Source organism: Gossypium arboreum, chromosome 7, assembly GCF_025698485.1.
Source record: "Gossypium arboreum isolate Shixiya-1 chromosome 7, ASM2569848v2, whole genome shotgun sequence".
In the NCBI taxonomy this organism is placed as follows: Eukaryota; Viridiplantae; Streptophyta; class Magnoliopsida; order Malvales; family Malvaceae; genus Gossypium; species Gossypium arboreum.
The window spans coordinates 97,514,966-97,539,963 of NC_069076.1; the positions used below are offsets into that span (position 1 = coordinate 97,514,966).

At 32.5% G+C, this 24,998-nt stretch overlaps 1 protein-coding gene and 1 pseudogene across 1 annotated transcript; one reads left to right on the forward strand and one right to left on the reverse strand.

Annotated features, from left to right (window-relative positions):
- Positions 1-9,063: 9,063 nt before the first annotated feature.
- LOC108485204 (probable inactive receptor kinase At2g26730) lies at positions 9,064-12,380 on the forward strand. The gene is made up of 2 exons (XM_017789045.2): positions 9,064-10,649; positions 11,639-12,380. Exons 1-2 carry the CDS (start codon positions 9,191-9,193, stop codon positions 12,208-12,210), a joined length of 2,031 nt encoding a protein of 676 aa, XP_017644534.2. The 5' UTR covers positions 9,064-9,190; the 3' UTR covers positions 12,211-12,380.
- Positions 12,381-17,409: 5,029 nt separating this feature from the next.
- On the reverse strand, positions 17,410-19,006 carry LOC108485205 (nucleobase-ascorbate transporter 4-like; annotated as a pseudogene).
- Positions 19,007-24,998: the final 5,992 nt, after the last annotated feature.

Below are 24,998 nucleotides of genomic sequence, written 5' to 3' on the forward strand. Positions count from 1 at the left end.
GAACACTTTCTCAAATTTCGCCTACTACCTCTTGTACTCATATCGTATTATCTTGATTACGAATTTTTATGCATCAATTAATATTCCAATGTTTATTACGATGTTTTATGAATCGATAAAGAGTTGAGAGTTTGTTTTCAGAATCAAGTCTAGCTACGCTTTCAGATCTCTTATCGATTTTCCTATGGTTTCAGATCATCCTATCTAGAGTATCCTAGCAGATTTCAAAGATGATAGATAAGTCGGAAAAATATTCGAAGAGTTCGAGTAATACTTACGACTTGAGCCGAGATTCGAATGCCACCTTCTAAAGACTAAATTTTGAAAATCGAGTTTTTCGATTCTTTATAAAATTTTCGTTTCGAAAATCTTTGTTTTGTAAACCCATTCCACAGTACCGAGTAGTTGCAACCTAGGCTCTAATACCACTAAATGTAGCACCCCAAACCCGCCCGAAGTTATGGCGGATCCGTATGCCACATCAAAACGTTAAAAAATCCATTCTAAGTCCGTAAAATCGTATTTAATGTTCAAAAGATTAATTCATTAAGGGTTAAAGTGAATGGAAGTCATGCACCGTAGGAAACCGGAAAAAGGTGGTGAGTCCATCGGATCCGCTAAGTACCAAGCTCCTTCGGATCCAATCCTGACATGCATATCGCCATTGCCACACCTTAACGTCATGGATATTTCTAGAAACCGATTTGATTAAGTCATTTTTAGGAAAAGTGATTAATTTTGGAAAATACTTTCATTGCGGAAGCTTTGCTTGTTGTCATGTTATTTTGAAATCAACTGTTGTTTTTGAAAACGCGCCCTAAAGCTATCCAGTTTCAACAGTTAAAATAAGTAATACCTATCTTAGTAATACATATTAAAACCATCAAAAATAAATAAGCGGCCTTATTACATTTAAAAGCCCAAAACCTCAAACGTAATTAAAAGGATGTCCAGTTCACGGAAGAAAATCAAACTTTCGAGCGGGTGGCCACTCAATTCCCTCACGACTCCAAGCCCACTATGGTTGGGGATTTCTGCGTGGATGAAAATAAAAGGGTGAGTTTGGGGAAACTCGATGTGTAAGGAAAACCCATTCAAAGTCCAAGTCACTCAAGCCCATTGGGCCTAAGCCCATTCAGTAATAATGGGTATTGGGCGAGCCCTTTTCAGATTACAATAAACCGGGCCTTAGCCTCTTATTCAGATAACAGATGGCCCATAGGCCCATTTCAAAATACATGCAACATCAATAACATATGCAAGCCCATTTGGGTAATAAAGTGATCTTGGGCCGAGCCCTTTTCAGATTACAATAAACGGGCCTTAGCCCTTATTCAGATAACAAGATGGCCTATAGGCCCATTTCAAAATACATGCAACATCAAGAAACATATGCAAGCCCATTTGGGTAATAGTGGTACTGGGCGAGCCCTTTTCAGATTATAATAAACCGGGCCTTAGCCCTTATTCAGATAATAAGATGGCCCATAGGCCCATTTCAAAATACATGCAACATCAAGAAACATATGCAAGCCCATTTGGGAGACTACTCAACCCACCAACCACTACACTCCACCGTACCACCCATACACTCCATGTGGGATAGCTCAACCCACCCAAATTTAACACTCCACAGCTTGCAAAGATTGCTCGCTTATCAAAGAATTGAGGCAAAGCCTCCAAGACGTGGACAAGCCACTTTCAAGACTTCCTCTGTCAATATCCCAATCCCATGCATCGATAATAACAACATGGCATGCAAGAATAACAACAATCAAACATGCATTTAGGTCAATTTAACCCTAGGGGTATTTCGGTAATTTATCTCCCGGGGTAAACTCAGAAATTTTCCATTTTTAAAGGTATTTCAGTAATTTATCTATTTTAGGGTTTTCATGCATATTCCTACCTTTCACGTACTACGTAATCACGTCATCGAGGGTTCTTACCGAATTGGGTCCGTTGGCCCATCATTCCAATTTTGGCCCATTAAGCCCAAAAATATCGAGGCACGTAAATCATACACTTTGCAGTCCAAATTTTGCAGCTTACCAAAAACATTAATCGATTTACCTCACGAGCATTCGCACACTCAGTAAATCTACAAAATACCGCTTTTCATTTCGCTTTTCGACTTTTGCCGATCCAGACTAAGAAAGAGGGTGTTAGTTACACACTGTTTGTGACGATATGCTGACGAGATCCACACACGAACCGCCTACAATTGGATTACTAACACGTTAATCTAACTATTCAATTACAAACTACATATTAACCCCTTACAATATTCGGCCAACCACACTTACAGATCATAGTAAGCTTATAAGAAATCAATAAGCAACTCATTAACAAAGTTTTGTCAATGTTTACCACATAATCATAATTTCACTGCAAGCTGTCTTCCTGAGCAACAGTCACTAAATCATTTATAACTGGAGCTACGAAACTCCAAATCAAGTTCCATTAATTTTCCCTGAAAATAGACTCATATATCTTATATCCATAAAATTTTCAGAATTTTTGGTTTGGCCAATCAATACCAGATTTTTCTCAAAGCTTCGCATGTTTCACTGTTTGACTAATCTGACCACTCTTCATTACGAATCAAATTTCTCATTGTACAGAATTCAAAATATGTTCTTGTTTATTTCATTAGAAACTAGACTCAATAAGCTTTAATTACATAATTTATTCAGCTTCTAATTCATCTCCCAAAATTTATGGTGATTTTCCAAAGTCACGTTACTGCTGCTGTCCCAAGCAGATTTATTACCAAATCACTCTTTCACACCTAACTTGCATGCATGTTATTTAAACATGTATATCACCAATCAATCATCACATATCTATGATTTTACTTAAGTATAATCTCCATTTCATCATTTTAAAGCACAACATGTTAGCTGATTTTTCCCTTTAACATCTAAGGCACATGCATGCTCATTTGTTTGGCTCAACTTCACATATCTTCCATTTTTCATCAAAAGAACATGAAACAACAACCATTTCCTTCATTTTAATTCATGACCAAATGCTCACAACACAACTAAAAATCAAAATATACTTCAAGAGTTAAGGTAGAATCAAGAAGAACTCATGAACCTCAAAATAGGAGCAAGGTACCAAGAACTTACCTTCAATTTTCCTCCTCCTAATGACCAAATACTCAAGAGCTTTCTCCTCTTTTTTCTCTTCTCTAACTTTCAGCTATGATGAACAAAGATGGACAAAACTTTGTTCTTTTCACCCCTTTTCTTTTAATAAAACTTCATATTTCATCCATTTAATTCTTTAATACAAAAGACATGAAATTCTTATCATGAAACATTTACCTAAACCATTATCATGAAACATTTACCTAACCCATTATCATGGAATATTTACCTAATCCATTATCATGGAACATTTACCTAACCCATTATTAATTTGTATCAATTTGTACCATAAATTATGGATATCAAGTACTCATATTATCTACAACAACATGATGGCTAGCCACTTCATGTAAAATGGGAGGTTTGTCATGCAAATCCTCCTATTTTGCACTCCTATTTATTTGGCCACTTCAATTTAGCCTATAGCATTTTCAAACATTTTCACATAAGTCCTATTTCATAATTTCACTCCCTTTTTCTTATGGAACAAAAATTAACTAAAATTACCGGGTTCTATTTTAAGCTTGGGCTTTTTAGAGGCCCACTAACATAATTAAACCTATGCCAACATTCATAGGATTCCCGAAAATTGGGGCGTTACACTACTTGTCACCCCTATTTCACAAGTTTAGCTACTAACTTTGCAAGTATTGGAATTTGAGGTTTGGGTACCTATAGCCAATTATGTGATTCTGCTACTTGAGTACTTCATACCAGAAATATAGAAAATTGATCATTTCAAGTGTTCCGAGCTTCTAAACCATACTTAAACATACATAACATAGACCAAACTAATACTAACAAATTTGACATATCAAAACATGTGTATAACATGCAAATTCATGGTCAAACATACTTTAAATCAAATTTTAGCCTCTATGGTAATTAAAAAGTAACTTGAATCAACATGCATATATAACATCTAAGTCTCTTAATAAATTATCAAAATTAGTGCATCAAAATTACCAAAAGTGTCAAACATGTACTAAATATGCCAAATAACCAAAAATAACATTTAAATCCAAGTCAAGCACCCCTAAAAGACAAAATTAAGGCCTAAGTACGTGTCATGACTATTAAAAAGGCTAAAAAGGAATTACAAACCACTCAATTAGTTGAGATATCTGAGTGTGATGTTGTTCTACATGAAGAACCAAACTCAAACCCCCTATAACTTGAGACGGAACAACATTCGCACATTGAGCTTTACATCAATGTCCAACAGTACCACATATGTTTTCTAAATTAAAAACATGTTATTAAACAATAAACTACAAACAACAAATCATCAATAAACAAAATCAATATCTTCATATTATGCCTTACTTATTCATATAACCAATTAAAAGACAATTATCACCAAGAAACTTCCATATAGCTCACACATACCTAATGTCATTACATATTATAAGTATGTAACAATTATTCCTTTACACAATTGCATATGAACTCATTTTCATATCCCTATAAGTCTTCACCCTGATTACAAGCATGTTAGTGTTGAATCTTTTATAGACATAAAATCTTGTTTCATTTAAATCACTTATTAGTTTTTCATTAAAACTCAAACACTCAAGTACGATTTGTTTTACTTAATTAGAGTGATTATCATCTATTAACATCTTTTTGTCCCTTTAACGAGAATTTTCTTATACAATTCAATTCTTAAGTTTATTTTCAATCTATAAGCACTTCCCATCAATAATTTCACATTTTCTTCTCATTTCACAAGGCTTACTATTTCAATATTTATATTCCTCTTTCTTAACATACTAATGGCATCTTATTATCCAATTCTTATTTTCTTAACTTGTTATTATACATATCTACTTGTATATATTTCTTTTACCAATGCTCATACTTTTAGAACTTAATAAAATAAGATTCCAACACTTGATACTTTCATACAAAACTACCATGTACATATTGTACCATAGGTGCCCTAGCCAAACACAACCAAGATATATGGTAGGGAAGCTTGTAATGGGCATGGGTCCCGCCCCCTAAAATGTAAATTTGCTCTTTTAGCCCTTAAATTTTTTAAAAATTTTAAATTAATAAATGTAAAATTACATTTTAGTCCCCCTAAAATTATAAAATTTTGATTTAATCCTTTACAAATTATAAAGATATAAACTATAAAAAATTAAAATTTTATCTGACCCCCCTAAAAAATTGTTCTGGCTTCGCCCTTAAAGATATATATATATATATATATATATATATATATATATTGAACTAAAAGTGCATTCCCTTCAAACAAAACCAAGTGAACATATGTGCTATTTCATAATGTATTATATCATATCTACATTACGCATAGATACTGTTAAGATTTAATTCCTTAAGTGTAGTGTATTTGTAATTTTTCAAAACAGTATTTGTACGCAAAGCAAAATATAAATAAATATTGACTCATTGATTATCTAATCTTTAACTAATATTAAGTGGCATTATGTGGTCGGATCATAATGCGAAAATGCAACTGATATTAGTAGATAATCTAAATAGTCTATAGAATAATCGAAATTGAGCAAATTGATTGAAAGACTATTATGTCATCTATTAAGTCTGATGGGGAGATACATTATTTTGGGTATCGGAGTGGATGACTCCCAAAAGATAAAAACATAGATATAATTCTTTGGATTGGTAATACATCAAACAAGACCCAAGTTGAATTTATCTTATATCCATTTATGGATTTATTCACTTGTGATATTCATAATGTGGTATACCTTAATCCTAAGTGGATAATAAACTATATATGCATGACTTGTATATATTGATGTACTTAAAGTCATAGTTCAAATAGATAAGGAACCGAAAAATAATCCATGATAGTGAAAACGAATTGCATGTAGAAAATTACAAAATACCCCTTTAATAATCCACACATTCAATTTAATCCAGACTTGATTTTCAATTCTTCATGTCTCCTTTATACAAAAATAATAATTATTAAACTAACTTTTAATTCGTACACTCTAGTTCTTATACCATCTCTAAATCCTAATTAAATATTTTGTCCAAAATTTTAAACTCACATTTATCTTTCTCGGTATTTAGTTAATTCTTTTAAAAGAAATCCTTTATTAAGCTCATTCCAATTTCTCAAAAATTCTTTTTGTGCATATTTCCAAAACAGTGTCATTAATAATTGTATTAAAAATTTTGGGACATTACAATTATCTCTCTCCTTTCCCTACTTGGACATGAAGACCTTTTTCGCAAATATGTCGCCTTCTTAATAAGCTTTTCCAAACCTAGGAATCTGACGCTTTCTGAACAACATTATAAAAGTTTATCGTTGGAGAACACTTATTTAACAATACTTTTTGTGCCAGGTTAGAAGGGTTTCTATAAGCATTCTCCATGCTTGCTTAAACAACAAGGCATCGTTCAACAATTCAAGCTTTGGAATGCTCACATTTCAGTTTACAAATAGTATACCATATGCAACTTTTTCTGATTTAGCTCATGTCCCCACCAGAAGCTTCTCAGTAATTGGTCTACTTTCTCAACAACATATTTCGGGGCCTTGAAACAAGAAAATGTATAAATTGGTAAAGAAGATAGCGTATGCCTCGTACCTTGGGAAGGCAAAGTGATTTCTAAGAGGCAAGTTTGTTCTGCAACTTTTCTAATAGCGGCTGGAAACATAACTTACTATTCGAGCATCCCATTTGAATTCCCAGATACTTCCCTGGAATGTGGACCTGTTTAACTCCTACAATGTCCACCAACCATTGCCTCTTGTTTGCTTGGCCTGCACTGCTGAAGAATAGTTCGGCTTTTTGTGATTAATTGACAGGCCAGAAGGCAAACAAGAAGGAGCTAGTATGGACTTAATTGCACCACAACAACATTAAAGAATAAATAGCAATCGTCTATGGAGGAGCATCAAGGAAAGCACATTTTGGCATAACAAGAAAAGATAGGGATCCCCAAGTCTAAGTCGAGCTACCATTTATTAAAATCTGATAGGTCATAATAAGTTGCCTCTGTCGGTCATTGAACCCTATCTTTTGTAAAATTGCGAGCATGAAACCCCACATATCTATTTTAAAAGCACTCAAGATACCTTTGTTGGTCTACTTGAGTAAAAATATTGTCCATTATATTGGATGAAGACACTTTGATATGGTGTGATCAGATAGTGGTTTGAGATGATGACTTGTACCTTAGTGCATATTTTATACACTACATTTATAAAATTTATAGATGTTTGAGGTAGCTTTCTTTTGGGAATCAATGTTATTAACATCTTCTTCAGCTCCTATTAAATAATTTATTTGTATGTAGCTTATTAATATATTGGAAAACTTATTTTTATCATCAAATTTAACTTTAAGCAATTGGATTTTCTTTTCTGCTGCTTTAAGAACAATTTGTAGCAATCTAAGTCTTTCTTTTTGTTTTCTAAGTAAATTAAGTTATTCTTTTATGAGTATATAAAAGATTTGGTTGAAGATAACTTCTCTTTCATAACATAAAACTAATTATATATTAATAATAGCTAACTAATGAAACATTTTTTTAAATAAAAATTCCCATTTAAATTATAGTTTTTTTTTTTATCCTAAATTAATATCTGAACTTTTTTTACATCAATTATATTGGTACCCAAGTCACTTTTTTATTGACGTGGAATGCTTGCCATTCACGCCGCTCCCCATATCCTGTTTGTACCTCTTTTTCTTTTTCATTTTTCCTCATTTTCTTTGCTTCTTTTTTCTACCTTGGGCACCATGCTCTTTTCTTCATCTTTCTTCCTCACTGACTTCTTTGTCTCTCATTTTTGAGTTGTCGAGAAGCCAATGAAGAATAGGTACAAATAGGATGACACGTGGTACTTAAACTATAATTTTGTTACATAAATTGTCCCAATCGTTTGCTCAAAAAAAGAAAAAGCACTTGTAGCCAATTATATTATGTCAATTATGACATGTGATATCTTTTTTTTTTTTCCTTTTGTTTTCTTTCTTCCTCTATTCTTCTTCCCCAAAATAAAAAACGCAGGAGGTTTTTTCTTCTTTGTTTAAAATTTCAAGAATCTTTGTTAAATTAGAATTTACATGCAATTTTTTTACTTACTTGCAAATAATTGTTGATGTTTTGAAAATTTCATATAGAAAATGTAATTTGTGAAATATGAACAATTAGGTAACTACATATCCTTCAATGTGATTCCATCCTGCTTCTCAATGTGGGTTCAATTTTTTTCTTTATTCAATATCACAACTTCACAAGCATTGTTAAAATTTCACCTATGTTTGAAAGGATTCTTTATTATGTTAAAGGCTGAAACTTTTGCAGAAAACTCTAATCAAATCAACCCACCCAAATCATGCTTATTTGGAATCAAATCCAACCCACTCATCTTTCTTTGGATGCCATCAAATCAACCTTCCAATTTTGAATTCCCTCACCAGCTCTTAATGGGCACATCACCACATTATTTGTTTACTTTAATGGAACCTTATCTGTTTGTCTGATCTTCAGCACAAGTCGATCCTTAGGTTTTTTATATACTAAGAAGATAAATATGATATGATATTCTATTAACGTACCCAAAAAAACTTAATTTACCTTATTTTTATTTAATTAATTATGTCACATGTTGTTGTTATAGCTTAAAATCAAAATTAGTTCTCAAATATTATAATCTTTTTGTATTGGCCTCAATTGAGTTTTAATATAATTAGTGTTATTGTTGTTGTAACAATAAAAATCATGAATTTAAACATATTTAAACCTATTTTTCTTTCAAATTTTTAATTTGAAAGAAGCTATATTGATAGAAGTTTCGCCTTCTATAAAAAACAATATTTTATCCACTGAAAAATTCTATTCTTTAAAGATACTTTTCTATAACCAGAAGAATTGGCTTGAAAATGCCAACTGAGAAAGACATGGCATCTTCAGAAATTCTTGACTATTTCACTTTGCCGGCGGTCAATTTTTAAAATGCCACTTCGGTCGTTTGGCTCATTCCCCAGCCATTATTGACACTTACTTCTATTACCTAACAAATGATCATTGTAATTTCAGCCATTTGGCAATCAAATGTGGTCAATGCCTTGTTATTTTCTATTTGTTCGTACCAGCAACACATGATGAAGCATACCCTTTCTTATAAAGGAAACGAATCTACATTATCCTGTTCATTTTTGTTAACCATCGGTTTTTCATCAAGAATGAACCGAGTTTCGGTCCGGATACTACCCGTTTTGATCTTTCTCCTCTTTCATGTCTCGAAATCGGAAGATGAAGAAGTGAAACGATCACTTGTGGGATTCATGGACAAACTTGCAGCTGGAAATGTAGGAAGAGATCAAAGTTGGGGTTGGAACATGAGTTCAGACCCTTGCAATGACAAATGGATCGGTGTATCCTGCGATACGTTGTCAAAATCCGTCAAGAAAGTCGTACTCGATGAGTTAAATCTCACTGGTGTTCTTGATATTGGTTTTGCCTGCAAGGCAAGTTCCCTTTCAGTGCTTAGCCTACACAGCAACAATGTTGTTGGATCAATATCAGAAGAAATACGGAATTGTAAACATTTGACACACCTTTATGTAAGTGGTAACCAAATATCTGGTCACCTTCCAGTGTCTCTAAAGCAGTTGAGTAATCTAAAGAGGTTCGATATATCGAACAATAACTTCTCCGGTGAAGTTCCTGATTTCTCTCAAATTTCGGGCCTAATTACTTTCTTTGCTCAGAACAATCAACTTACTGGTGAGGTACCAAATCTTGATTTCTCCCATCTGTTGCAGTTAAACATATCTAACAATAACTTCAGTGGTCCAATTCCTGATGTCAAAGGGAGATTCTCTGCTGATAGTTTTTCAGGTAATCCTGGACTTTGTGGAGAATTAGTCTCAAAGCCATGCCCTTCAACACCGCCATCGAAACGGAAATCCAACCATTCATCGATCAAACGTTTTTTTATCTACTCCGGTTACGCAGTTCTCTGCCTTATTGTCGTGTTATTCGTTGCCTTCAAACTAGTGAGTAAAATGAAGCCGAAGGACGACAAAGAAGCAGTGGAAACAAACACTAGCAGGCGTAGCTACAAGACCAGTACTACTACTTCGAATGAGTCGAAGATTGCTGAGAATAAATCAGAGTATTCAATAAGTTCTGTGGAGAGTGGAGTGGCCTTATCATCACTTGTAGTGCTTACAAGTCCAACAGGTCAAGGTTTAAGATTCGAGGACCTGCTTCGAGCACCAGCTGAATTGCTTGGAAAAGGGAAACATGGAAGCCTTTACAAGGTAATGCTTGATAATGGGGTAACAACGCTGGCAGTGAAGAGGATAAAAGATTGGAGTGTTGATAGTAAAGAGTTCAAGAGGAGAATGAAGAGGTTGGACCAGACCAGACATCCTAGTGTATTGCCATCAGTTGCATTTTATTGTTCACAGCAAGAGAAGCTCTTGGTTTATGAATATCAACCCAATGGCAGTCTTTTCAGGCTCCTCCATGGTAACTTCATTGTCACCAATTCTACATCAGATTTTGATTTTATAACTTGAATTTTGGATGAAAAAATCTTAAACCATGCAAGCCAGCATACACTTGAACACATTAAATGAAGAAGTTCGTAGTAAATTCGATTATGTTAGGCAGAATTTATTTTACACCAGATTAAATTATGGTTATTATCTCTCCTATGTTGAAATTTAGGATTTAGTATTTATATTTTAATTTGATATAGTTTGGTTCTTATACATTATATCACTAGTTAGTCAAAATAGTTGATACCCTTAACTATTTTTGTTAAAATGTTGAGGTCAATTGTTTCTTTAAAATACTCTTTCCGACTTCACACATAAATTTTTTTTGTTGTATCATAAAAGTGCTATTAAGAGAAATTCATATCATCATTTTAATCACAATAGTTGAGATGTTAATTATTTAGATTAATTGATGCCATTGTGAAAGTAGAGAACTAAATTATGTCTAATTAAAATATAGATACTAAATCTCAAATGTAATTTTAATAGAAAGATTAAAACTGCAATTTTACTATTATTTTATAATGACTAAAATTAAAAAGAAATTTGTCATTAATAACTCCAAATAATTAGCACTCTTAATAATTTTCAATAGTTGATATTATTTTTAATAAAAAACACTTATTTTAACTTATCATGTTAATTTTTTAAACAATATTTTTAATAAAGATGTACATAAAATTAAATTAAATTAAATAAAATATTAGCTATTTAAACTAATTAATAATATTATAAATATAGCATCAAATTATGTTAAAATGAAAGAATACAAATTAAATCTTAAATTTTTGCATAATAAAGGGATAAAAAATGAGATTTAACCAATTTTCTATAATAAAAGAACGAAATAAGGATGAAATGGGACACATGTCAATGTAGGAAGAGCCTATGTCCTTTCTTTTATATATAGGTATATAGATAGATATATGTCGTATGAATGTTTCATTGTTGATTCAGGAGCCCAAAGTGGTCAGGCGTTCGGCTGGGAAAGCAGATTAAATGTTGCGGCCATTGTTGGTGAGGCATTGGCATTTATGCACGAGGAGCTTGGTGAAGATGGAATAGCTCATGGTAACCTGAAATCTACAAACATACTCTTCAATCAAAACAAGGATCCCTGTATCAGTGAGTATGGGCTAATGGTGTTCCAGACTCAAGACCTATCATTCGATTTTCAATCCAGCAAGGATGCTTTGGATCCTGCGGCCCCAACCTATGGCAGCTTTAAAGCTGACATCTATAGTTTTGGGGTGATTCTTCTAGAACTTCTCACAGGGAAGCCAGTTCACACTAATGGGATCGATTTGGCTCGATGGGTGCATTCAGTGGTTACAGAAGAATGGACCGTAGAAGTGTTTGACAAGGTCTTGATCTCCCAGGGTGCAAGTGAAGAGAGGTTATTGAACCTCTTGCAGATAGCACTCAAATGCATAAATCCCAATCCGTATGAAAGGCCTAACATGAATCAAGTTGCTGTAATGATCAGCACGTTAAAAGATGAAGAAGATAGATCAAGCTCACATCCATGACATGACAGTTAAATGTGTTAAAAAATTAGTTGGCAAATGTGGTGATTGAATCTGGGATTTGTTGAATGTAAAAATTTGATTCAATTTATGTAACTTTGATTCTATAATTAAAAAGTAATAATTTGATTCAATTTATGTAACTTTGATTCTATAAAATTCCGTTTCAAAAATAGTATTATTTCTAAACTTTTGGGATGGAAACCATCATCTTCAATCCAACTGATAGACTTGAAAAATGGTTAAGTTGAAGGATGATGGGGATTACACTGAAGTATTGTTTGAGGGGCAGTGGATTGTTTTTTGGACAGCACCTGACTATGTAACCATGGTCAAGTTCTTCTCAATGCTACAATCTTTCTCGCTTAAGGTTATAGCTTAGATCAAGCTTCCTGATTTATCTGGTGTGTTTTATAAGAAAAGCCTTTTGAATGCCATTGGTAGCACCATTGGTGAGGTTGTTAAAGTTGATGACAATACGAAGAATGGTATGAGGGGTCTTCCTACTCACATGGAGGCGATTGTAGATTTGAGCAAACCTTTAATCTTGAGAGTTTGTATTGAGAATGCACTTCAACGTGTGGAATATAGGGGTTTACCCACAATATACTTTTAACTTTAGACGCTACGACCATTTCAACGAAGTGTGCTCGCTGGAGAAATCGAATGTTGAAAAATTTGGGCAACACATTCTTGAGAAAGTTAACACAAAGAAGGATGGCAGTGCTATCGAAAAGGATGCCTTTGGACCATCATGGATCGTGACAACGCGCAGGAAAAGAAGACCAATATGGAAAGATACTACGAATGGTAAGAATTTCGAAAATCTTGGTAGAAAGAAATTTGGCTCAAGATTTGATTCGATCGCTGATTTGGGGGATAAGAATGAGGAGTGTGAGTTGGTAGATGGAAGCAAATGACACTTAAAAACTTCATAAAAAATTGTATAGATAAAATTAAGAATAGAGCCATATATGGTTGAAACTATAATGATCTAATTTCTAGTGATGTTGGAATATTTAATTTTTGGATCAAAATACTTAAAACGACATGATTAGATTTGGAATAAAATTTATGTGTTGTCTACAATAGTAAAAGGTTAAATTATTTAGTAAAATTAAAATGAATTGATTGATAATTATAGCTCCGAGACTATAATGCAAAATTATAATCGCTATTAATTTTTATGTAGTAAATAGAAAAGGACCTAATTAGATATTTAACATATATTACTGGAGAAACATGATAATTATCATCTATTCACTAAGGTATGAGATTTATTTTGATAATTTCTTATGGATTCAAGCTTTAATAAGTTGGATTCAATTAACCCAATGTTTAGACTAATGAACTTTTTATGTTTTAGTTGAATTTTCATGGTTGAAAAGCTTAGAAAAATTGGTTATTTTTATGCATGGCGTTACTAGTTAATTAATAGGAAGATTATGTTATAAAGGATAAAAAGATGATGGATGTGTATAGAAATTCAATTAAGTTTATTAGTTAATTTTACCATTAGGGAGTAAATTGAATAAATTGAAAGTTGTTAGAAAAGTATGTCATGAATTGAAAGCTAGAGGTTTTTGTACTTTATTTATTAAGTCGGATCTAAATTCGATTAGATAGATTGTGTAATATGGATGTTTCGAATATTAGGGTTGTAAAGAATTAAATTGAATTAAATGCTTTCATTTTTTATTTCATTGAATTGTGTGATTAACAATGTTTCCATAATTGAATTATCGAACATAGTCAAAGACAGCACCGAAACGTCAAAGGTGAAACGAAAGGAAAGAAAAAGACGGGCGTGGTATAGCTTTTGTGGTTTGTGCTTTCATAATTCAATTTCAATAACTTGTTCGTAATCTAGTAATCGTATCTTTTCCCAAACTATGAAAATGATGAATTTGATGTTGCAATTGTTGAAATCAACCTTGAAAGCTTGAATTGTGATATATATACATATAGTGTAAATATAAGCATGATTGGAACTAATCATGGATTGGGCCACTCGTCCGAAAAGTGAGAGGGTTTGGACAAAAGTATAGGCCCAAAATATAACATCCTTGAAAACTCTTTGGTCGTAACGTGATAATTTTAAGCTATTATGAGTCAAAATTATTCTAAGTAAATAAAATAAAATGTATAAGTGTTAATGGAGAAGGAAGTGGGAGACTAGAGAAAATTTAAAAGATTGATGTAGTGGGAGATATGACAGCAAGGTATAGACTGAATTGTAGGTTTTACAAAGTGTTGGGTCAAAGTGAAATTAAAAGTTAAAAAGATTAAATTAAATTATTGGTGGAATATGTGAGGACATGAAGAGCAATTTCACCAAGCTCTAGTGGATAATGATAACTGATTTTTTTTAGTTATAATAATATTTTATTTATTCATTGTAATTACTACTCTAATATAATATTAAATTAAATTATTTTTTTATTAAAATATTGGTGATATTTTAAGTAAAAGATGGAGAAAGTTCTCTATCTTTCTTTTCTCTCTCACGTTGCCAATATTGTTGGGAAGAAAAGAGTTTTCTTTTCTCTTCTATTTCATCCTCCATCACCATTAAGGTCATTCCAAGCTAAAAGTTATCAAATTTCCATTGAAAACCTTAGCTAAACTAAGTTACTCACAACCTAGTAAGCTTAAATTTTTTTAATAGAAATGAAGTGTTCATACATAAGGAGAGAGAAAGTTTAGATAATGTGATTAACTAAAGTTTTAAGGTAAAATCTTCATGTTTTAGTGACAATTTCATGTTTGCTTTGATTATTTGAATATGAAAGTGTTGTAGATGAAGAATATTGATTTTTCATATTTTATGATATTTATGTGAAATGAAGAGAAAGAAAAGGAAGAAGGTAGAAGGAGTGTAGGCAAGGAGAAGCAAGTAGACAAAGCTTGAAGTAAGTCTAATTTAGCAAACTTTGTAATTATTTTAGAATTTTCTTTACCTAATTAGATTTATGGAAATAATAAAATTAATGAACATGTTATTTTCATGCAATTTAGTATTCTTAACTTAATAAATATTTGACAAGGGTGTAGTAAGTGAATGTGAGTATTGTGGATGTGATTTAAGTGTGAAGAGAAAATGACTAAATTCTAGAATGTTGAAAAGTTATGTGTGATTTTGAAAATATGAAATTTGATCGTACTTGTGATGAATAATGATTTTATAATAACGATAAAACCCTTTGTAGACAAGTTTTGAACTTGTGGGATATAGATGTCATGCCATTAGGAATATCATAGCGCGTTCATGAATTTAGCATTCTAGTGCTCTTGAAACTTGCACTTCGGTGCTCCTGAATTTAGCACTTTGGTGCTCCTGATTTAATACTTATCTGCTTTTGTATTTGTGGTTTTATTCCATTTATCTTTCTTGTTCACTCAAGTCTACAATGGGTAAAATTGAATGATATATGATCAATGTGTAAATGATAAAAGTATGGTAAGTGGAAAAATGAAGAATGACCTTGTTGTTATTCTTTAATTAAGGCTACTTACTGTGATCATGTTAAAATGTTTTTTTATTTATTAAAATTGTTAATTAAACTTAGCACTTACTAAGCTTTCATAAGCTTAATGTACACTACAGCAAAATAGACTTTTAGTGACGTTTTTTTAGGCCTATAGCGGCGCTTAGCTAAAATTAATTGTGGAGTTTTGATAAGCGCCGCAAAAAATGCTGCTATAGCTAACATCGCAAAAATTTGTGGCGTTTATATAGAAAAATGCCGCTATAGAAATGACTTTTAGCGGCGCTTTTTTCACAAATGCCACTATAGAACAAGACCTTTAGCGGCGCTTTTCCACAAAGGCCGCTATAGAACAAGACTTTTAGCGGCGCTTTTCCCACAAAAGCTGCAATAGAACAAGACTTTTAGCACGCTTTTCCCACAAACGCCATAGAACATGACCTTTAATGGTGCTCTCCCACAAACACAGCTATAGAATATGACCTTCAGCGGTGCTTTTCCCACAAACGCCGCTATAGAACAAACCTTTAGCGACGCTTTTCCCAAAAAAACCAGTATAAAACAGGCCTTTAGCGGCGTTTTTCCTACAAACGCCACTAAAGAACATGACCTTTAAAAAATATTTTAATTAAATAATATTTATTTCTATGATAAATATTATATTATGTTTTATTTTTAAATTTAAACTTTAAACTATATACTTTTTAAGGATAAAATATTAATTAAATTAAATTTTCTATTAAAATTTAACTTTAAAACTAAATATAAAATTAATGAATTTAAATTTATGATTTAAATATTATGTTTAAATAAATGAGCAATCTACCTCATAGCTCATCTGATCTATATTAACTCGGCCAATTATAAAAGAAGCTACAAAACATGTAATAATTAACAATCATGGTTAAAGAAGCAAATACACAAAGTAGCTAGAAAACCCTGCTTTAATAACACCAAATTCAAGTTCCAACTAAGATAAACGACCATGGAATGCAACATTAAATAACATTTCACTTGAAGAAGTGCTAAGCCTTGGCTTTTCCAACTTGAAGAGATTGAATCCTCTGCTACACCTTCAATATCTAAAGGATGTAAAATCAAATGATTAGACAAACCAACAAACTTGGTAAACAACAGAGATGCTAAAAATAAAAAATATATATAGCCATTAAGGCTCAGAAAAATATAACAAACAATTATGTGCAGCTTTAGTAGCATGTTGAACCATACTAACAAACAATCTCAATCATAGCTCTTCCATGTGTCACAAATAGGCATTCTTTCTAATGATTGTCTAAACTATTCAATTGTTTAACAAGGAACAATAGTATTAATTTGAAAAAAGCAGGATAGAAACATGCTGCACTACTGTTGTTTAACATTATATAGAAATGTCTTATATAGCATAAAGGAGAACTAAGGCACATAAAAAAGAAGAAGAACACCAACCGCTTCTCTCTTGCTGTCAAGTTTGCTCTTTGATATGATGTACAAGGACTAATTTATCAAATTTTTAAATAAAAAAAGCAAAATACAATTGACTCCTAGTACAGGATACTCTATGATACTTAAACTACATTGACAGCAATCCATCCACAAAACTTCAATTAATGCATGTAATTCCACTCAAAAAGCACCAACCAAGCTTAACTACAATTGGATACTTGATGTTTCTCAATTATAGATTTTAACCATAAAGCTTAGCCAATTGTTGTCCAAAGCTCAAACACTATACTAAATAAGATGTTAAGAAAATTTCAGAATTGGTCACTGTTTTTATCACTAATGTTTATGTTCTTCATCCATGAAAGAAATGGAGTTCTAGAAAGAAGGGAAGAACCTATTAAGATTAGCAGGCAAGGAGTAGAAGTTTTCAGTCCTGGTATCTGCATTGAAGCTCCTGAACTTTTCCCACCAATGGCTGCCATTATCTCGCCTGATCGAGTCGTGCCAGTAACTATGGGTGCAATCCAAGAAGAAAGCCACCATGATTGCCACAGTTGCCGGTGATGAAAATATTGTTTGCATGACATTGTTGAACTGTGTAACCAATAAGAAAAAATCAGGTTGCTTTCAACGTATAATGATAAGACTGTAGGGGAAAAAAATGCAAATCAAATAGACACTCACCCATGTAGATTGAGTATGAACTGGACCATACCAGAAACTAGTCGATACTCATTGAAATATTGAGATATTGGAAGGCCTATGAAGAGAGAAAATCCCAGTATAAACTTGGTTCTGAAGCTGTTTAGGTTGCAAAACTGAAGGAGACCGAGACCAGCTGAAGCTGTGCTCAATCATGGTGTTTGAAAAAAAACCCAAGTCAACTCACATTATATTGTTTAAAGAGTTTACATTATACCAACATAAAAGATGCTACCAACATAGGCAAAGAGGGGACAGTACAGAGCAGCAACAATTGGTAATGGTATTGAAGCCAAAATAGCACCAAATTTTCCTGTTCATAAGCATTCACACTATGAATATATGAGCTCCCAATAGAATTTATTTATATGCAATACCAATGTACCGTACCGAATACAGAAAGGAAAAGCATGAACAATACCGATATTTGAACGACTCTCCGCCTTCTAACTCTTGTTAATCCCAAAAGACCGGCATTTTCACTAAATTGCAGCAAAGTTGAATTAGATGAGAGATCAATGTTGCGTACTAAAGATGGACATATAGACATCATCATTGCAGCAAAGTAAATGTGAGTTACACTGAAGCAGTGGAGCCAGTTCCTGTACCAAATAAACCATTCAGCAAAATGGCTACTTCCTGGAGTTTACAAAATTCAAGAACTTATTAGAATTTGGAACTAGTAAAATGGAGATCACACAATCTTAGGAAATGCATAAGGTGAAGAGATTAAGATCATTTTATATGTACCAGCCAACCGACACCGCGACTATGTACGGAAGGCGGGATAGGAGTGGCACTTGCATATCTCGATGCTGCAATAAATGTACCAGTAGACTGCCAAAGGAATGAAAAAGAAATGAAAATCAATAAAGGGAATTTCATATATATAAAATTTTCATTGAAAAACATATATTTGCAGATGATAAATATATGAAGACTAACATCCCAGAAGTCACACCTCAATGAGAGCAACAAAAGAGGCAGCTATGACTGAAACAGCATCACCAGCGTGGAAACTTGGTCTTCCCCATTGCAATGGATATGGAACCCTTATCTTATAAAGAAAACAAACCAACACATTATCAAAATCTAATCAAATATCATTAAAATCTCCCAACAGAACATTAGTTACATGTTAATAAGTTCCATACCAAAGCCATTCAGTGTACTCTTTACCTATGTTGCTTTTGAGCTCTAAATAATGTAAATTAGCCCATGTATATGATAGGTAATGATAATAGAAATTTCAGAATATCGATATCTTAATGATGGCAAGTTTCTTTCTGGCTAGGGTTTCGACGGACACGCGGCGGCCGACGTGAGCTAGCAGTTCCAATAGACCATGAACTCCCATTTTAGCTTGCTCAGTAAGAATTCAAAATCTTTTGTTTTTTTTATCGTCAACTTGTATAAGCTGAAGTAGGAGGAGGAGTTACTGCTGTTGATGAGGGTGGTTGAGAAGAAGAGGAGCTTAAAGTAGCAAAAGTAGGGGAACTATGATGATGAAGACGGTGGTGGCGGAGGCATTTTTTATTGCTTACCTTTCATAAAAACACAGTAAAAATTATTTTATTTTGAATAAAATGAAACTGTTTTGATCTGCTAAAAATTCTTTATTTTGTTTGCTAAAAGTTATTAGTTAAGTTATTTTATAAAATATTTATTATTACTATTTTTATAAATTAGATTTTTATAAAAAAAATCAAGTACTCTCAAAATAAATATTGTATTTTTAATAAGAAAACAAATAATTAAATGGCAATAATTAATTATTAAGTTAGAATTATCCAATGTAAGCAATTAATCTCTCACATATCAAATTTCTATTAAAGATTGAGACGTTAATCATGATTTTATATTATTCTTTTTCGATCTAATCTCCATTTTATTAGAGTATTTTAATGATTTTAGTTTTGTATTTCATTTTTATTTGTTATAATTTGGTCCTATCCAAAATAGATAGTTAGCTATTCATATCAATCGGTTACTTTTTTTATTTATTTATCAATTTTTTAAATCTAATATTTAAATATATCAAATGGTTTAGATTAATTATTTTTAAAAATAAAAGCATTAGTTGATTGTATAAAATTTCATCATTTAACAAATCTTAATCGAACCTTAAATCCTAAACCATTTAATATATATAAAGTTTATTTATTATCTCTTGAATAATTTAAACTATAATAATAATTTTAATATATTAAAATTAATATTATCTCTTTTACAATTATATAAGAAATTATTTAATATATAAATTAAAAAATACTTGTAACGGCCCAAATTTCAGTGATATCGGAACAGTGATTCGAGATCACTAAATCCAACATGTGAGTTTAGATATTAGTAAGTAAATGCTAAGTGTGGTTTTAAAAATAATTTTTAATTAGTGAAATTATGAATTAAAAGAAATTTGTAGATTAAATGAGATAAAAATGAGGTATCGAGACCTCAAATTCATAAACCGAGCCATAAATATTTTTAGAAATATTTATGGAGTGTTAATAAGTTAGAATTAAAGTTTCGTCAAGAAATTTTAAAGTTTCGGTAGTCAATCGGGTAAAAAGGGCTAAATTGAATTAAGTGCAAAATTGTAAAATATGATTAAATAGCTCTAGTAATTATTAAAGGAGAACTAAATAGGCAATTAAACACCTATTATTGGGCTGGACGACAGGCGTGTGCTGGAAAATAAAAATCAAGTGTGAACAAGGGGCAAAATTGGAATTGGGTAAATATTAAATTGTAAAATATGATATATTAGGTAAAAATATAGAGTTTTCTTCAATTTTCTTCATCTTCTCCAGCAAAAAAACCATTGAAGGGTTCTTTTAATCTGGTCTCTCATATTTCTATTGCATGTAAGCTCAATTCTTGATTATTTCTTATGATTTTTGTGATTGAGACTTTTGCAACTAGGTCCTAATATCTAATTCAATAGTTTTTGCTTTTATGAATATTTTAGAAAGTTACCATGAGTAAGTGCTGAAATTTTATGATTATTATATGATGATTTTATGAAGAGATTTGCATAGAAATTTATTTTAGAACCTAATTGTGAAAGTTGTTGGAATTAGAGTTTTGTATTGAAGCTTGGAATGTCAAAGGCTATGAAGTAGTTTGTAGTGTTTAGATAAAATGATATTTGAAAGGAATTAGTTTGATTGATGAATAAATTGAATAAGGACTAAATTGTAAAAATTGAAAAGTTTGGGGTAATTGTGTAATTTTGAAAATTAAGGGCATAAATTGTGAAATAGAATGGAATTGAAATATATGCTAATGAAGAAATGATTTTATAATTACAGATCAAGAAAACGAAGTGAATCATGGAAAAGTCAAAATTCAAGAATAGTCCCTGAATTTCTACGACTTTTGCAAATTAGCCCAGGCAAGTTCATATGGCAAAGTTCAATGTTTGATATGAAAATCTTATGATTGTTAAAGTATTTTATTGTAGATGAACATTATCAAATTGTATTAACTAATGAATAATGTGTAACTAAAAGAACAAATTAGTTGGAACAATGGTTTGAGTGCTTTCATTTTATGACCATAATGAATTGACGGAAAAGATGTGATATATATACTTCCGTATAAGACTATAGCCGGGTTATGGCATCGGTACAATGTGATTCATACTCCTGTATAAGACCATAGCTAGGCTATGGCATCGGTGTAATGTGATAATGTGATTCCGTATAAGATCATATCTGGAATATGACATCGGTATGATATGTGATCCGTGCAAGACCATGGCAGGGCTATGGCTTCGGTGTGTGATGTGTGACAATGTGAAAGTCCATAGTTTACTATGGCAATGTGATAATGAAGCACTCAATTCCATATTGTTCCCTAATTTGACAATGGAAATAAATAAGAAATGGGCCCAAAAGAATTAAGTTCGTGAATAGCAACATGGAAATTATTCAAACGAGTTTATTAATGAAATTGTGATTTGCAGGATGAATTAGATAAGCTAATAAATATATGATTGTGTATAATATTTCGTAAGATTTGTGAAATTATTCCTATGAGCTTACTAAGCTTCTATAAGCTTACTTGTGTATATTATTTGTTTTGTAGATTGACTTATATACATATAGAGGATCGGATCTACAACAAGGATCACACTATCCAGATTTACTCCGGTAGATTTTTTTGAACAAATTTTTTATTTATATGGCATATATAGGATTTGATTTAGTAATGTAATTGTATGAATAATTAAGTATGCAAACTATGTTGAATGTGATGTTTTGTGATTGGAAAATGAAATATACATGTTTTGGCTTGAAATAATTGATTGGTTGGATTCTATTAGTGTATAATTGTATTTAGGTACAAGAAATGAATAAAAAGAATGTTATTTGATTAAGATATACAAGTAAATGCTTTGGGCATGAATAGGGTGTGTTTAGTATGTGAAAATAGTTTAAAATGGTCAAAAATTATGTTTTCACATGGCCAAATCACATGGACGTGTGCCTAGGTCGTGTGGAAAAGTCAAAATCTGCCCATGAGCAGGCCACACGGGCTGAATATGAAAGAGAATTTGTTTATCTGAGTAAATATGCTTGAGATATCGTACCCACTGAGGAAGAAATGTGTATCAGATTCGAATAAGGGCTTAATGATGAGATTAGAATGATGATATGGAGCACTAAGATACGGGAATTTGTTGTTTTATCAGATCGTACTCAAAAACATGAAGAAGTATATAATAGAAAGATGTAACGAGATAGAAGAGGTAAAGAATCTTTCAAAAGAAGTGCATCTAAGTCATTTTCAGCTTTACCAGTGAAGAAATATAAAGAGGAATTTAGTCGAGCCACTTCAGCATCGGAAAGATCGGGAAAGAGTAGACCAAGACAATCTGATTATAAGGTATCTGACAGACCTACTGTTAGTGTGGGTAGTGTACAAAATACCCAAAGGCCTAACTGCCAACATTGTGGAAGAAGTCACCCCGGTGTATGTAGAAGTAAGTTAGGGGCTTGTTATAAATGTGGGGCCACAGATCACTTTATTCGTGATTGTCCCCAATTACAAGTAGAAGAAGTATAACAGAAGGAGAAACAAAAAACTCCTTCTCAAAAAGGAAGACGCTTTGGTCAGAGCAGTGTTACAGGGGCTACTCGTTCAGGTATGAAAGATACTGCTAGTCAATCAGAAGTTAGGGCTCCTGCTCGTACTTATGCCATTCGAGCAAGAGAAGAAGCTACAGCTCCGGATGTAATTGCTGGTACTTTCTATCTTTATGATGTTCCTGTGTATGCTTTAATAGACCCTGGATCTACTCATTCATATATTTGTACTATCATAACATCCGAAAATAATTTATTTGTTGAGCCTACTGATTATGATGTACAATTTACAAATCCGTTAGGTCAAAGTGTGGTAGTTAATTTAATATGCCATAACTGTCCACTGAAAGTTAAGGGCCGTGATTTCCTTACTGATTTGATGTTGCTACCCTTTTGGGAATTTGACATTATCTTGAGAATGGATTGGTTAATGAAACATGATGCGGTAGTGAATTGTCGAGAAAAAAAAATTAGTTTGAAATGTCAGACAGGAGATATTATTTTGGTTGAGTCTGGAAATTTAGATGATACTGTTAGAATGATTTCTTCTATTTCTGCTCGAAAATTGTTGTGTAAAGGAAATGAGGCTTATTTATTTGATACTCGAAGTTCTGAATCAAAGTTAGAGCAATTATCTGTTGTGAATGAATTCATGGATGTATTTCCTAAAGAATTACCAGGTTTACCACCCGATAGAGAAGTTGAGTTTGTGATAGATGTGCTTCCGGGAACAGCTCCTATATCAATGACACCGTATAGAATGGCTCCAGCTGAATTAAAATAATTGAAGACATAGTTGCAAGAGTTGTTGGAAAGAGGGTTTATCAGACCGAGTATGTCGCCATGGGGTGCACCTGTCTTATTTGTGAAAAAGAAGGACGGTTCATTGAGGCTGTGTATAGATTACAGATAGTTGAATAAGGTAACGATTAAAAATAAATATCCTTTGCCTCGTATTGATGATTTATTCGATCAGCTTAAAGATGCTACGGTGTTTTCGAAAATAGATCTCAGATCTGGGTATTATCAGTTAAAGGTAAAGGAATGTGATGTACCGAAAATAGCTTTTAGAACTCGGTATGGTCACTATTAGTTTTTAGTTATGCCATTTGGTTTGACAAATGCTCCTGCTGCTTTTATGGATTTAATGAATCGAATTTTTCAGTCCTACCTAGATAGACTTGTGGTTTTGTTTATTGACGATATACTGATCTATTTAAGGGCAGAATCTGAGCATGCTCAACACTTGAGAATTGTACTGCAAATTTTGAGGGAAAAACAGTTATATGCAAAATTCAGCAAATGTGAATTTTGGCTTCATGAAGTGGGATTCTTGGGTCACATTGTGTCAGTTGATGGTATACGAGTAGACCCGAACAAGGTGTTAGCAATGATTAATTGGAAAACTCCAAAGAATGTTACGGAAGTGCGAAGTTTTCTTGGGTTAGCTAGTTACTACCGTCGATTTGTGAAGGATTTTTTAATGATTGCTTCGCCGATGACCCAGTTACTACAAAAGAATGTTGAATTTGTATGGTCAGAAGAATGCCAACGAAGTTTTGATCAGTTAAAGAAAAGGTTGACAGAGGCCCCAGTGTTGACTCAGCCTAAATCAGGTGTGCCGTATGTAGTATATAGTGATGCCTCTTTGAATGATTTAGGTTGTGTACTAATACAGTCAGGAAAAGTTGTAGCATATGCTTCTCGGCAATTGAAACCACATGAGAGAAACTACCCTACACATGATCTTGAGCTAGCTGCTATAGTATTTGCTCTAAAAATTTGGAGACACTACCTATATGGGGAGAAATGTTATGTGTATACAGACCATAAAAGTTTGAAATATTTAATGTCGCAGAAAGAGCTGAACTTGAGACAAAGGCAATGGTTAGAGCTATTGAAAAATTACGGTCTTGTCATCGATTATCATCCGGGTAAGGCAAATGTAGTAGCAGATGCACTTAGTTGGAAATCGTCATTATTTTCTCTTCGGGCGTTAAATGCTCACTTGTCTGTTAATGAAGATGGTTTTGTGTTAGCCGAATTAAAGGCAAAACCAGTATTC

What these genes read in the sequence shown, in the direction of transcription:
- LOC108485204 (XM_017789045.2), top strand. Translation starts at nt 9,191, where the DNA reads ATGATCATTGTAATTTCAGCCATTTGGCAATCAAATGTGGTCAATGCC. An exon ending in TCTTTTCAGGCTCCTCCATG is followed by an intron (nt 10,650 to 11,638) that starts GTAACTTCATTG and finishes TTGTTGATTCAG; the next exon opens with GAGCCCAAAGTGGTCAGGCG.